We start from the raw sequence: 16,559 nt of genomic DNA on the forward strand, positions 1-16,559 counted from the left end.
TGCGAAGCTCGACTTTGTTGTGGAAGTGCTTCAGGACCACGTTAATGGGTGCAGCATAAAAGACGCCCGTTGCCTTCATTCCAGGATCCAGAGTCAGGAGGGAGAGGATGACGCTTGCCGGGAGGAGTGGAGAAGGACAGAGGAAAAGAGAGAGATAGAGAAACCAAAGAAGTGCTGAGTGCTTTGTACTGTGACTGTGCTGTGGGAAATGAGGGAAGCGTTTCCCACTGAATAAAAGTTGAGTATGTTGCTGAGCGTGTATCTGTGTCTGTTTAAATTAGTTTTAGGGAGCTGGTATGCCCCCTGCAGGCCAGAATTTTAAAAGTGAATTAGCATATTATTTGCTGTTGTATTATTACCTGCAATAAGACACTGTCTAACATTATTAGATTAGATTAGATTAATTCCATGGTAAATGTAAAGGTAAAAAAATAGATAAAGGTAGATTTTCATGTTGACAATAGTATCGTATAGTAATGGTGATTGAAAGTTTAGGCGAGGACAACTTTGACATAAATACACAAAAGTTTTCCATCCCTCCAGAATGAATGCTTGTGCATATATAATAAGCTTCGCTTCGTGGGCTTCATGGTGTCTGAGGTGTGCGGATCTGACAGAGGTTAAAAACTGTCCTAAAAACTGGATACTTCTCAACAAAGTGCCAGTTTGGATTGTCTACTCTGGTGATGAAATGAGCTGCTCCATGTGTTAAACATAAAAGTGTTTCAATGCTTCTAAGCAAAGCACATCCATCCATCCATCCATTATCCAACCCGCTGAATCCGAACACAGGGTCACAGGGGTCTGCTGGAGCCAATCCCAGCCAACATAGGGCACAAGGCAGGAAACAAACCCCAGGCAGGGCACCAGCGGGGCACGTGCACACACACACACCCACACCAAGAACACACTAGGGACAATTTAGGATCGCCAATGCACCTAACCTGCATGTCTTTGGACTGTAGGAGGAAACCGGAGTACCTGGAGGAAACCCACGCAGACACTGGGAGAACATGCAAATTTCATGCAGGGAGGACTTGGGAAGCGAACCCAGGTCTCCTAACTGCAAGACAGCAGTGCTACCCACTGCACCACCGCAAGCAAAGCACATGTTCCTATTCATACAACATGTATTGTTTTAAAAGAGACGCATAATGGCCGAGAGGATGAGCTAAACGCCATACTTCATTGCTGAATTATAGTATCGAAATGATAAAATTTGTGTTGCTCATTTAGTGTTAGAAGGCAAACTGAATGTTCATTAGTATGAACACTAAAATGTGACAAAATGTTGAAAAGCCACACATGTTGTGAACTGCTTTGGCCCAGCTGCCAAAAACATTTCCACAATTGCCACTGGATGGGGGAAAACACTGTCAAAATGCCCCATGTAGAAACTCAAAGGGGCAACACAAAGATTGATAAAAATAAAAGTTCTATTTTTACAAAATCTGTGCAGGCATAAAGCTCTTAAAAGCGCAAAGGAGTTAAAAGAGGAAAACAGAGTCTTATCCAAAAATTGTAGTCAAGGCAAAGCAGAGGGTCAAAAACTCAGTATAACAGTCCCAATACAGAATCTAAAAAATCGTAGTAGAGAAACAAAGCACAGGTTTGAAATCCAGAAAAGCCATAGCAAAAATGCAGATACAGTGATCCCTCGCTATATCGCGCTTCGTCTTTCGCGGCTTCACTCCATCGCGGATTTTAAATGTAAGCATATGTGAATATATATCGCGGATTTTTCACTGCTTCGCGGATGTCTGCGGTCTACAGTACGTGTGCTTCCTCAGTTGATTTGCCCATTTGAATTCAAACAAGGGACGCATTTGAATTGAAACTAGGGACGCTATTGGTGGATGGCTGAGAATCTACCCAATCAGAGCATGCGGTTAAGTTCCTGTGTGCTGCTGATTGGCTCAGCAACGGAGTGCTGCATTAACCAGGAAGTACTAATCTCACTCATTCAGAATTAACGTGCACAAGCGCCAACAGAAGATGCAAATGATTGCAGAAAAGGTAAAAGTTTTGGATATGTTGAAGGAAGGAAACAGCTACACCGCTGCAGGACACCATTACAGCATAAATGAGTCCACGATTCTTTTTATTTAAAAAGGAGGAAAAGCATATAAGATCTACGGCCGCAGTGTCTTTTAACCGGGGCGCAAAATGAGTTGCAAGTGGACATTGTAAGGCAGTAGTCTGGATGGAACCTGCTTTAGGGATTTGGATTGAAGAGTGATGGAAGAAGAACAACGGCGGTGCTACACAGTCGCCTGAAGAGGCTCCTTTAGAAGAGCTGTAACGCTCTCCTTTGTAGTGCAGTAAAATTAAACTCATCGTTATCGGACAAGTCGTCGTGTCATTGTTGGTGAGTAACCATAATTAATTATTTACGTACAGTACTTATTACATGTACATAGTTTAGTGTCACTGTACACACATTTTATTGTATACAATTTTTCTTGCATTGTACGTATTTATTGCTGGTGGCCTGTCTGTCATAATGGCTGTAACATATGTGATATCGGAGACGCTCGATATCTTTAAAATAATATTTAGGTTTTACTGTGTTTACATACATAATTTCAACGAATCTTACCTAATATCTAAGAGAATACAAAGGGTTTATGCTGTATAATTGTGCGTGCAATGTTTATAATAGTGTGGGAGAGTTTATAAGGGCTTAAAATATATAATAATAACCACATGAACATATGGTTTCTACTTCGCAGATTTTCTTATTTCGCGGGTGGCTCTGGAACGCAACCCCCACGATGGAGGAGGGATTACTGTACTCACAAGAACTCTCCTCTCCCTACTGCATTCAATGAACCACCAGGAACTTTGAGAGGCCCTCCTTTAAATAGAGTGAAGGGCAGGAGGCCCCACCCCTTGTGGGCCAACCCACAAAGCACAAGGGGCATAACTAAGGACCTTCCTCTTTTCCAACATAAAAAACATAAAAACATATCTAATGCTTAAAACAAATATTAATATAAATGACTGAAATAAACTTAGACAAAACAGACCTACAATGCAACTTTGAACCCCAGCTGGGGTAAAATGCTGACTGAAGCATGACAATATGTTATACATTTTGAATGGTCCAGTTAATTTTGTAATTGTGGATTTGTGCACAAGTTTAATAGTAACAGTCTGATCACTCACGTAAGATACTTTGGTCACAGCACCACAAAGGCTGCTTTACAAGAGTTCTGAAATACAATGCAATACAATACAATTTATTTTTGTATAGCCCAAAATCACGGTGGCACAGTGGGTAGTGCTGCTGTCTCACAGTTATGAGACCCGGGTTCACTTCCTAGGTCCTCCCTGTGTGGAGTTTGCATGTTCTCCTCGTGTCTGCGTGGGTTTCCTCCCACAGTCCAAAGACATTCAGGTTAGGTGCATTGGCGGTCCTAAATTGTCCCTAGTGTGTGCTTGGTGTGTGTGTGCCCTGCGGTGGGCTGGTGCCCTGCCCGGGGTTTGTTTCCTGCCTTGCGCCCTGCGTTGGCTGAGATTGGCTCCAGCAGACCCCCGTGACCCTGTAGTTTGGATATAACGGGTTGGATAATGGATGGATGGATGGATGGATAGCCCAAAATCACACAAGAAGTGCTGCAATGGGCTTTAACAGCCCCCCAAAACATAGAATTAATGTTGATTAAGTACAATAAGACCTAAAGTTTGGTCAAATGTGAAGGAGAAAAGAGAAACAGATTTGGACAATTAAAGCACCAGGAGTTTGTGCCATTTGAAATTTCAATCAATTTGAATCATTCACTAAATATTACTCTTTGGTATGTGTTTTGAACTAGCTAATAATGTACAGTGTTCTCCCCTCAACAATCCACAGTTTCAGCTATCATCCATCCATTTTCTCCCCGTGTCTGCGTGGGTTTCCTCCGGGCGCTCCGGTTTCCTCCCACAGTCCAAAGACATGCAGGTTAGGTGGATTGGCGATTCTAAATTGTCCCTGGTGTGTGTGTGTGTGTGTCCTGCAGTGGGTTGGCACCCTGCCCGGGATTGGTTCCTGCCTTGTGCCCTGTGTTGGCTGGGATTGGCTCCAGCAGACCCCCGTGACCCAGTGTTCGGATTCAGCGGGTTGGAAAATGGATGGATGGACACACACATTTATATTTCCATGATACAAAAAATTTGAATGGCTGTTTAAATAAAATACTATATCCGGTAGAGTAATTTTTCTCAAATTTCATATCTGTTTGCTTTTTATCGTTATAAATATCTATGCAAAATTTGAATCATTTATCTGTAATTATAACCATAGTTTACTTGAAAATTTGCAAACGTATTCAGTTAAAGTATCACTTCCAGTTGCATGATTTTTGTCAAATTTCAAATCGACTTATTTTTTGTCATTTCTAATATCCATACAAAATTTGAATCATATATCGTTATTTATAACCATAGTTTACATGAAAAAATCTGAAATGTGTTCAGGTAAAGTACCACTTACGGTCGCCAGAAGTGGCCCAAGAGTTGATAGGTTTCTTTATTTTTGATATAAAGCAGGTGTACAAAATCTCATTGACAGAGGACAAAGCGTTTGGGTTATCGTGTTTACACACAGACAGACATAATTTTAAAAATAGTATTTTCGAACTCAGGAAGGTCTAAAACGTCGAGATTTGTCAAAATCTCGAGGTCAATTTTTTTCACGATTCCTATACTTTCTCCATACTATGCATACCAAAAAGTAATAATGCTAACACCGTATATACTGTCAAAATGTGTTGTTTGTGTGGTATATCTTCAAGCACTGTGCAATACACAATCCAAAGTCACAGACGGGACAATAGTAGCGTGACTCCTTGTGCATTTTCTTTCCAGATTGATCAACTTTTGAACAGCACACTACACATGTGTGATTGACACAAGTGTCACTTTTGGATTTATCCGAGTCACTTTCGATTTCACAGTCCATTTCAATTTCACTGCCTGAAGACAGATTCACTTCGTCATCACTGTTCATATCACCGTCGAGAGCGTGCAACACCTGGGCTGCTGAAAAACATTTCTTACGACACTCCATTCTGAGGTGTAGGAAGACGCAAGGCACAGATAAAAAGTCTGGGGGACCCAAAGGCAAACCCCATATACTAAAGTACGCAAAAGGCGTGAAAAGAAATGCGTCATACTACGGAAAGGTTGACTTTATTCTTTTCTCAAGACGTTCAGCTGGCAAGATGGTGTCGGCCCCCCTCTAACAGGAATTCTGCGAGGAAGGGGTGGATCCCGGTGGTCTGACCCCAGAAGTGACGTCAGAGTAGCAGTACTGTCAATCTTTCTTGCTGGAGAAGGAGAGGGAGAAGAGAGAGTGTTATTAGACAATGCCCCCTCGTGTCTTGGTGGTAAATCACACTTACCTAAGCCCTTAGGTTGCTTCCCAAGCACACGTGTGTGACAGAAGCTAGGACAAGACGTCTCTGCACTGTTGCCTGGGTAACGCTCAAGCCTGTCGCTTGTACAAGACACGCCCATATCGTTTCCAGAGCAACGTTCGGCACTAACGCTGTTGGCACTTTTACAGCCCGAGTAATCTTCAGGTCTAACGGTTACATGAGACGCGTCTATACAGTTGCTCAAGTGATGCTTGGGACTAACGTATTTAGCACTGTTTTTACTGCACGAGTGCCACTCGGGTCTAATGCTAAGGAGGTTAGAGGTGGTACAGTCTGTTCCTGCAACTCCCCCTGGTGGCACCCATGGACCACAACAGGGCTGACTCACAGGACTGCAATTCCCAGTCTGCCCTGCAGGTATGCATGCAGACACCGTAGTCAAGGAAGACCGCCACCTATTGTATCGAGGGAGCAAATAGTCTTCCCCTGTCCTTCCATTACACTGGCCTCCCTGCCAGGTAAGATGACTTGAACCATCCTGATCGGAATGCCAGTCCATGCCTGGTGTCCTTGACACCCTCTGAGCTGATCTGATGACTATGGGTGGCAGCTGCTTTAAATGTGTCCCAGTCTGTGTGATCAAAATAGTCCTGTAGGGCTGAAACAGCTCCCTCTGGCTACACTCTTATCTGTTAATAGTTTGGACCATTTAAAGAAAAAAATTCTAAAGAAAACAGTTGCCATCGATTAATTAATAAGGTGAGCCATGCTTGCTACATTCATCGTGAGAAACACCCAGGAGGCACCCTGAATGTAGGATAGCAGAGACTATCATGACTTCATGGAGCCATTCATCCATTTTCTAATCTGTTAATCTTGTTCAATGTTCCAGGGTGCTGGTGCCTGTTCTATCAGCATTGGGCATAAAGTGGGATACCAGACATCACTTTAACAAACCTACACTTAGAAATTGACAATAAGCACTTAGGCTCCAGCCGGTCTCCACCTGTAAAACAGAAATAATGGTACACCTTTACTAAGCAGAGGGTACTTACTAGATGTTAGGACTGAAATTGCTTTTTACCCACAATGCATTAAACTGTCTTTTTTTTTTTCAATATTTTCCTTTTGACTTAATGACTTGGATATTAGGGTGACTCAGAGTGGACCCCGCTGGTTGATGGAATGACTTGCTCTCAAGAAGACATTGACATGAACCTGTTACGTTACATGCATACTGGTGCCCTGAGCTCAGATGTGCACGATTCATTTGTCTTTCATTTGAAAGATGGTGGACACCAGTCTCCTCCTCAAACTTTCTCCATCATCATCAAGGATATGAAGAAAGGTAAAGTTGGTGTGCTGATCCTTTTCTATTTATTTATATGATCCTAGTTGTGCTACCCATCTAAGACAGGTTGAAATCTAAGTAATCAACCTCAGTGTTAACATTTCCAGTGCACCATTCAATACACATGTCTCTGTTATATGCCATTTGGTATGGGATTCAAATAAGCGCAGTTAATGTTTGTGATACTCCATCTATTGGAATGACAAATGCAATGCATATATCTCTGTTATATGCCTTTTGGTATGGGATTTATAAAAGCAATGCTAATGTTTGTGACGACACCATCTGTTGAAATGACAAATGCAATTCATACATTTCTGTTATATGCCTTTTGGCATGAGATTCATAAAAGCTGTGTTAATACAGTATTTGTGATGCTCCATCAGTTCAAATGACAAATACAATGCATACATCTCTGTTATATGCTTTTTGGTATGGGATTCATAAAAGCAGTGTTAATGTTTATGATGTGCCATCTGTTGGAATGACAACTGCAATGCATACATCTCTGTTATATGCCTTTCGGTAAGGGATTTATAAAACTAGTGTTAATATTTGTGAATCACCATCTGTTGAAATGACAAATGCATTGCATATATTTCTGTTATATGCCTTTTGGTATGGCATTCATAAAAGCAGTGTTAATGTTTATGATATGCCATCTTATGGACTTTTATAAATGTCATCTTCCTTATACAAGATCCTCAGTTGTATTACTGGAACACCATCACCTATTGCATTTATGTGCATCCTTTTTTATTTTTTTGTGTTTTCTTTTTGAAAGGAGACATTGCTGTGTTTGCTAAGCCCCTCCAAGTCTCTAAAGGAGAGAGAGTCATGCTAACCACCAGTGTTTTGATGGCGGAAGACAGCACGGACAAACCTGAAGAGCTCCTTTTTGTTATCACCTCCCCTCCTACGTCAGGCCACCTGGAGTATGTTAACCACCCAGGAGTGCCAATCACCAGCTTCACCCAGATGGATATCGCAGCTTCAATGGTTTGCTACGTTCACAGCAGTGCTGCCAGTCTGCCGAAGGACATGTTTCGGTAAGTGCATCTGAAAACTTGCTGGTCATTCTTCCATCTTAGTCAAATTCTAATTTTCTGAAATAATATTTGAAAACAAAAATGTTACCAACTAAATTACTGTTTGAGAGTGGCTCAGTGGTGCAGCGGTTAATGCTACCATCTCATAACTCCAAGAGTTTGGATGTGTGTGTCTTTTGATGGTCTGGCAGCTTGTCCAGAGTTGGTTTCTGCCTTGTTCCTCAGGACAATGGAAGTCTGAATAGCTGACGAATCTGAATTGAGTTAAACAGGGTGAAAAAAGGCATCAATGGATGACTTAGCATATTAATTAAGTCTATTTCATGTGCCAGGAGGTGCGATCACTAATATAATCAAATTTAGTGAACGTTTCTCTTCCTAATGTTGGCCTCTTTTTACTTGCATGGACCTCATATTGAGAGTTCACAGTGACAGCTTCCAAATGCAAATTACACACTTGTAATCAACTCCACACCTTCTGCCTGCTTAATAGTTAATGAAATAATGAGGGACCTGCTCACCCCTGACTATGGAACAGCTTGTCAGACAATTGTCCAAATACTTTTGAACCCCTGGAAATGGGGGGACCATGTATAAAAACGGCTGTCATTCCTGAATGGCTCTTATGATGTTTCAGTTAAACCCTTGGAATTAATGCTGAAAAGCTATTCTTAATCACGTAATGATTTCTTCATTTCAAATCCACTGTGGTGGAGTTCAGAGCCAAAATTGTGAAAATTGTGTCACTGTCCAAATACAGGGAGTCCTCGGGTTACAACGTCTCGACATACAAAGTTTCGAGTTTACGACGGTCACTCCCATAAAAACGTAAACGTTTTGGTTTACGCTGTTAGCGTCGTACTTACGGACTACGTGGGTGAACTAGTTTGGTAGTATGCGGCGTATGAGTGAGGGAGTTGGCGAACTATTTTGGTTTCGCATGGCAGAAGTACGTGGCGTATGAGTGAGGGAGTTGGCAAACTAGTTTTGTTTGCACACAGTGTATGAGTGAGGGAGTTGGCAAACTAGTTTGGTTGCATGCGACGGAAGTACGTGGGGTATGAGTAAGGAAGTTGCCGAACTAGTTTGGTTGCGCACGGTGGAAGTACGCGGGGTATGAGTGAGGGAGTTGGCGAACTAGTTTGGTTGCACGTGACGGAAGTACTTGGAGTATGAGTGAGGGAGTTGGCAAACTAGTTTGGTTGTGCACTGTGGAAGTACGCAGGGTATGAGTGAGGGAGTTGGCGAACTAGTTTGGTTTTGCGCAGCAGAAGTATGCTGCGTTTGAGTGAGGAAGTTGGCGATCTAGTTTGGTTGCGCACGGCGTATGAGTGAGGGAGTTGGTGAACTAGTTTGGCTGCACGCGACGGAAGTACGTGGCGTATGAGTGAGGGAGTTGGCAAACTACTTTGGTTGCACAAGGCGGAAATATGCAAGGTATGAGTGAGGAAGTTGACAAACTAGTTTGGTTGCACACGACGGAAGTACGTGGTGTATGAGTGAGGGAGTTGGCAAACTACTTTGGTTGCGCGTGACGGAAGTACGCGGGGTATGAATGAGGAAGTTGATGAACTAGTTTGGTTGCACACGGTGGAAGTATGTGGGGTATGAGTAAGGGAGTTGGCGAACTAGTTTGGTTGCACGTGACGGAAGTACTTGGCGTATGAGTGAGGGAGTTGGCAAACTAGTTTGGTTGCGCGCTGTGGAAGTACGCAGGGTATGAGTGAGGGAGTTGGCGAACTAGTTTGGTTTTGCGCAGCAGATGTATGCTGCGTTTGAGTGAGGGAGTTGGCGATCTAGTTTGGTTGCGCACGGCGTATGAGTGAGGGAGTTGGTGAACTAGTTTGGCTGCACGCGACAGAAGTACGTGGCGTATGAGTAAGGGAGTTGGCAAACTACATTGGTTGCGCAAGGCGGAAGTATGCAGGGTATGAGTGAGGAAGTTGACAAACTAGTTTGGTTGCACATGACGGAAGTACGTGGTGTATGAATGAGGGAGTTGGCAAACTACTTTGGTTGTGCGTGACAGAAGTACGCGGGGTATGAATGAGGAAGTTGATGAACTAGTTTGGTTGCGCACGGTGGAAGTGCGCGGGGTATGAGTGAGAGAGTTGGCAAACTAGTTTGGTTGTGCACTGTGGAAGTACGCAGGGTATGAGTGAGGGAGTTGGCGAACTAGTTTGGTTTTGCGCAGCAGAAGTATGCTGCGTTTGAGTGAGGAAGTTGGCGATCTAGTTTGGTTGCGCACGGCGTATGAGTGAGGGAGTTGGTGAACTAGTTTGGCTGCACGCGACGGAAGTACGTGGCGTATGAGTGAGGGAGTTGGCAAACTACTTTGGTTGCACAAGGCGGAAATATGCAAGGTATGAGTGAGGAAGTTGACAAACTAGTTTGGTTGCACACGACGGAAGTACGTGGTGTATGAGTGAGGGAGTTGGCAAACTACTTTGGTTGCGCGTGACGGAAGTACGCGGGGTATGAATGAGGAAGTTGATGAACTAGTTTGGTTGCACACGGTGGAAGTATGTGGGGTATGAGTAAGGGAGTTGGCGAACTAGTTTGGTTGCACGTGACGGAAGTACTTGGCGTATGAGTGAGGGAGTTGGCAAACTAGTTTGGTTGCGCGCTGTGGAAGTACGCAGGGTATGAGTGAGGGAGTTGGCGAACTAGTTTGGTTTTGCGCAGCAGATGTATGCTGCGTTTGAGTGAGGGAGTTGGCGATCTAGTTTGGTTGCGCACGGCGTATGAGTGAGGGAGTTGGTGAACTAGTTTGGCTGCACGCGACAGAAGTACGTGGCGTATGAGTAAGGGAGTTGGCAAACTACATTAGTTGCGCAAGGCGGAAGTATGCAGGGTATGAGTGAGGAAGTTGACAAACTAGTTTGGTTGCACATGACGGAAGTACGTGGTGTATGAATGAGGGAGTTGGCAAACTACTTTGGTTGTGCGTGACAGAAGTACGCGGGGTATGAATGAGGAAGTTGATGAACTAGTTTGGTTGCGCACGGTGGAAGTGCGCGGGGTATGAGTGAGAGAGTTGGCAAACTAGTTTGGTTGTGCACTGTGGAAGTACGCAGGGTATGAGTGAGGGAGTTGGCGAACTAGTTTGGTTTTGCGCAGCAGAAGTATGCTGCGTTTGAGTGAGGAAGTTGGCGATCTAGTTTGGTTGCGCACGGCGTATGAGTGAGGGAGTTGGTGAACTAGTTTGGCTGCACGCGACGGAAGTACGTGGCGTATGAGTGAGGGAGTTGGCAAACTACTTTGGTTGCACAAGGCGGAAATATGTAAGGTATGAGTGAGGAAGTTGACAAACTAGTTTGGTTGCACACGACGGAAGTACGTGGTGTATGAGTGAGGGAGTTGGCAAACTACTTTGGTTGCGCGTGACGGAAGTACGCGGGGTATGAATGAGGAAGTTGATGAACTAGTTTGGTTGCACACGGTGGAAGTATGTGGGGTATGAGTAAGGGAGTTGGCGAACTAGTTTGGTTGCACGTGACGGAAGTACTTGGCGTATGAGTGAGGGAGTTGGCAAACTAGTTTGGTTGTGCGCTGTGGAAGTACGCAGGGTATGAGTGAGGGAGTTGGCGAACTAGTTTGGTTTTGCGCAGCAGATGTATGCTGCGTTTGAGTGAGGGAGTTGGCGATCTAGTTTGGTTGCGCACGGCGTATGAGTGAGGGAGTTGGTGAACTAGTTTGGCTGCACGCGACAGAAGTACTTGGCGTATGAGTGAGGGAGTTGGCGAACTAGTTTGGTTGCACGTGACAGAAGTACTTGGCGTATGAGTGAGGGAGTTGGCAAACTAGTTTGGTTGCACACGGCGGAAATGCGCAGCATATGAGTGAGGGAGTTGGCGAACTAGTTTGGTTGCGCACAACGGAAGTGTTCCATTTGTGTTGCTTTGTTTGGTGACTTTTTGGCCCTTATCATGGCTCCTAAATGAAAGTCAGAGTCTTCAGATGGTAGTGCTTCGAAGAAGAGGAAAGCCATCACGTGCTAGGCCTTAGCCGCTCTACTGCAGCAACAATTATCAAGGATAAGGATAAGGTTCTCCTGCCTCTCCAGCTTCCTCCTCCCAATAGGTTGCTCTCTCCCACCATGCAATGCTCCTTCCAGTGAGCAAGCCAACCACAGGAATAAAGGTAAGGAATTTTTTTTACACTCATTTTTTGTTGTTTTTTTCTGTTACTACAGTACAGTGCACAGTACAGCATATTTATGTCCTTTTCCTTTTTTCTGTAGCTTAGTGTTTTTATGTTTTTTGATTATGATTTTACAACTGTATTACACCAAAATTCGGGTTACATCACTGTCATAGGAACGGAACTGTGTCGTAACCCAAGGACCACCTGTACTCGTGGACCAGACTGTAAATAATCTAAAGAAATGTATTAGAAAGCAACAGTTTTATTATCAGCTCTAACTCTGTCAATCCAATGAAAAAGTGTAAAGAAACTGTTAATTACTTTATTTCCACCAGCAACCTGACTAAAAGTCTCCATTTGAATAAAAGTCCTTGAAGCTTGGCAGGCTTCGAAGTACATGTGACGTAACTAGAACACGTTTCTTTGCGCTGTCCATGCTTGTTGCACACAACACCTTTAGTTGCTGGTGACTGCTTGCATTCGGTGGTCGGTAAAATGTCCACATAGTGTTGTCCTGACAGTCATGACAGATCTGATGCCAGGGCAGTGAGCCACATCATAACCAGAGCCTACAGGTTCCTCATCATCCAATTGATTGTCATTACCTCGATCACTGTTTTTATCATCGAAATATTCATCTTGTAATATTCTAGCAGCTTTATACCCTTCTCGTGACAACATCATTTTTCCACAAGCTGTTGCTATCAAAACAAAACATCTATGGCTAGCCACTAGATGGCAGCATTGCAATGGGCAGCTGAGACACAGCAGCAGAGCTCTATAGTGGCTGCATCTTGTGGTTATCCCAGGTAATAACGGGTCGATAACTGCAACAAATATTGGGGTGCCAACCACCTGTGACAAACACAAAATAAAACGGTGCCCAATGGCATAACTACAAACAGAAATATTGCCTTCTGTCATTCTAACAAAAAAAAAAACTGTTTGCTTTCAAAGCTTCTAGTATGGCTTCTGATTATGGCTCTCCATCTCTCTCTCTCTCATCAACAAGTGACACCTCCTTCTATGGGGCTGGGCTTTCATGGTCCAATTGCCAGAAGGGGAGGAGTCATTTGCCTTCACTGGGCTGTCTCTCAAGATGACACTCCCCTCTTGACCTACTGTGGTATTACATACCTGGGAGAAACCTGGATGGTGACCATCTGACGCACATGCGTGACAGTGTGCTGTGGCTGTATATTGAGAAACGAGTCATGTGTGTTGCATTTTGACAGGCTCAATGAGATACGACTTAACTCATACGGCACGTTCAAAGTCATAAGTAGTTCTTCGTTGTTTTTTGTCTGTGAGTCTCGTGGCAGGTTGGGGCATCCACTTTCATTCAAACATCACAGCACTGTATTAGGTAAATGAGACACATCACCAGAGATCACCAGCATGCTGGTTGTGTCTATTGCAGCTGTACACAGAGGTACAAATTATTTCATCTGTCGCACCTTAACAGGCTCAGTTACATACGAGTTAACTCATACCTCGCATTCAAAGTGTTAAGTGAATCTAAGAAGATGTCCATGGATCAGTTGATTTGAAAACACAGTGTTGAACGGGTGCATCTAAAGAGTTTTCTCTCCAAACCAGTGAACACACAGCACCTCTCTGCCTAACTAGACACAGCATTTGAATGTCTCGGCACTACATTTTTAGTTAAAGGAGTGCGTATCATTTCCTTTCTGTAGATGGGTCCAAAAGGGAACAAAAACTTGCTGAAGACCTGCCTTGCCTCTCTCATTGCCAGATTTATTGTCAGCAATGGCGTGTCCACCCGGAATAGGACTCTGGAGATCACGGTGGAAATGAGCGACCGCCACCTGCCCACCGTTTCCCAGAATGCTGGTCTTCAGGTGCCCGAAGGCTCGATGATGGTTATTCCAACAGAGGCCTTGCAGATCTCTGATCCTGATACCCCAGCACAAAATCTGACCTTCCTCCTAGCTCAAATGCCACAATTCGGGAAGCTGTTTCGAATGGGCTCTCCACTGCAGCAGCGGCACTTCACTCAGTTCGATGTGGACAGCTTGCAGATGGCCTACAAACATGGTGGAGGTGGTGCTCAGATTGACCGCTTCAGTTTTGTAGCCTCTGATGGCACAAATTCAGGATTCCTTGTGGATGGAAAGATGCAAACAGAGCCAATCTTTTTCATGATTCAGGTAAGAAGCCATTAAGTGTTTAGAAGTGTTCAGAAGCCATTAAAAAGGTTAAGAGACTGTCAGGTTATATAGCGCCTTGATGTGTGGAGTGCAAGTCCAAGGAGGTTCTGCTCAAGCTTTATAACACACTGGTGAGGCCTCATCTGGAGCAGTTTTGGTCTCCAGGCTACAAAAAGGACATAGCAGTACTAGAAAAAGTCCAAAGAAGATCAAATAGGCTGATTCAGGGGATACAGGGGATGAGTTATGAGGAAAGATTAAAAGAGCTGAGCCTTTACAGTTTAAGCAAAAGAAGATTAAGAAGAGACCTGACTGAAGTGTTTAAAATGATGAAGGGAATTAGTCCAGTGGATCGAGATGGTGAATTTAATATTAGTTCATCAAGAACATGGGGGCACAGTTAAAAACTTGTGAAGGGTAAATTTCATACAAACATTAGGAAGTTTTTCCTAACGATAGACACTTGGAATAAGTAGTGTTGTAGACAGGAGGACTTTAGAGACTTTCAAAAGTCAACTTGATGCATTTTTGGAAGAATTAAGTGGATCGGACTGGTGAACTTTCTTGGGATGAATTGCCTGTTCTTGTCTACATTGTTCTTATGTTCTAATGTTCTATATAGTGCCTTGATGTGTGGAGTATAAGTCCAAGGAGCGTCTGCTCAAGCTTTATAACACACTGGTGAGGCCTTATCTGGAGTGCTGGGTGCAGTTTTGGTCTCCAGGCTGCAAAAAGGACATAGCAGCACTAGAAAAAGTCCAGAGAAGAGCAACTAGGCTGATTGAGGGCTGCAAGGGATGAGTTATGAGGAAAGATTAAAAGAGCTGAGTCTTTACAGGAGATTAAAAGGAGTCCTGATTGAAGTGTTTCCTGATTGAAGTGTTTAAATTTACGATGGGAATTAGTCGAGTGGATCGTGGCTGTGTCCTGCGGTGGGTTGGCACCCTGCCCGGGATTGGTTCCTGCCTTGTGCCCTGTGTTAGCTGGGATTGGCTCCAGCAGACCCCCGTGACCCTTTGTTCGGATTCAGCGGGTTGCAAAATGGATGGATCGTGGCTGTGACTTTAAAATAAGTTCATCAAGAACACAGGGACATTGTTGGAAACTTGTGGAGGGGAAATTTTGCACAAACATCAGGAAGTTTTTCTTCAAACAGAGAATCACAGACACATCTTTGCCAACATATTAGGACGTTTTTCAAATCTCAAAGAACCAACTTCATGTGCAAAGACCCATTCCCTTTGTCATGGTTCTATGAGAAACTATACAACCTAGTAAAGAACCATACTTCTTTACTGTTTACTTATTTCAACCTCCAGGTGGAACTGCTAGACAAATCTGCCCCCAGAATCATTCACCATCAGTGTCTGACAAAAGTGGATCTTCTTCAAGATGGCCGTTATGCAATCTACATTTCCTCCTATGAGCTGAAGGCCACAGATGCTGACACCAAGGATGAAGACATTTACTTTAATATTGTGCGAGCGCCACATTTTAGTTATTTGGAAAATGTTACCACAGGTAAGACAAAAGAAAATATTATGAAAACTAGAATTAAGTCTAATACAGATTAATCAATCTTCATTTTACACAGATTCTTTCAATGTTTTATAACATCAGTCTATAAAACCTTCTATCTATCTATCTATCTATCTATCTATCTATCTATCTATCTATCTATCTATCTATCTATCTATCTATCTATCTATCTATCTATCTATCTATCTATCTATCTATCTATTGTACTAGCCACGCTCCCTGTCAAAGACTGGTAATAGAATAATTTAAAATTAAATGTCTACTGTCTCTCACTCTACATGTACCTTCTGCACCTTTTCTCGATATCTTTGTGTGTCTGAATTTCTCTTCACAAGTGCTCCCTTTCTCAAGCGTGGCCATGTAAAGTCTACTTCTCAGACTCTGTCATTATTTTTGAGGCACCTCCCTTGCCTACTGTTCAGTTTTCTACTTTTTCTCTTGGAACTTTGACTTTCCCAGTGTGCCTCTTACAGTATGCCTTTTCTCCTCCTCATGTGTCTCACTTCCTTTTTCAATCATCCTGTATACCTGCTTAAATATAATCCTCACCCCAGGTAGACTGACCCCATACTCTGCCGGTAAGTTCAGCTTGTCCTGGCCCCAAAAATAAGGAACATGCTTTTAAACTTCAAAATACCTTCAATATTACAAAATATACCAAAATGTATCTCAAGAGAAACAAAAAACATCAAAAACAAATTCTTTTTCTTCTTCTTTCGGCTGCTCCCCTTAGGGGTTGCTGCATCGGATCATCTTCTTCCATATCTTTCTGTCCTCTGCATCTTATTCTGTTACACCCATCACCTGCATGTTCTCTCTCACCACATCCATAAACCTTCGCTTAGGCCTTCAGCTTTTCCTTTCTCCTGGCAGCTCTATCTTTAACATCCTTCTCTCAATATACCCAGCATCTCTCCTCTGCACATGTCCAAACCAACGC

The 16,559-nt window shown here is 43.4% G+C and overlaps 1 protein-coding gene across 4 annotated transcripts in view; it reads left to right on the forward strand.

The window, feature by feature from the left end:
• The window catches only part of frem1a (Fras1 related extracellular matrix 1a), a 265,369-nt gene that overhangs the window by 196,989 nt on the left and 51,821 nt on the right, over nt 1–16,559 (forward strand). For 2 of the 4 annotated variants that reach the window (XM_051929873.1, XM_051929874.1), the window contains exons 23-26: nt 6,516–6,711; nt 7,499–7,763; nt 13,666–14,080; nt 15,400–15,601. In XM_051929873.1, coding sequence (XP_051785833.1) covers nt 6,516–6,711; nt 7,499–7,763; nt 13,666–14,080; nt 15,400–15,601 — 1,078 coding nt within the window. Of the gene's footprint in view, nt 1–6,515; nt 6,712–7,498; nt 7,764–13,606; nt 14,081–15,399; nt 15,602–16,559 lie in introns of those variants that run through there. The other 2 variants (XM_051929875.1, XM_051929876.1) reach the window with 2 other exon arrangements.

Source organism: Erpetoichthys calabaricus, chromosome 7 (assembly GCF_900747795.2).
Source record: "Erpetoichthys calabaricus chromosome 7, fErpCal1.3, whole genome shotgun sequence".
In the NCBI taxonomy this organism is placed as follows: domain Eukaryota; kingdom Metazoa; phylum Chordata; class Cladistia; order Polypteriformes; family Polypteridae; genus Erpetoichthys; species Erpetoichthys calabaricus.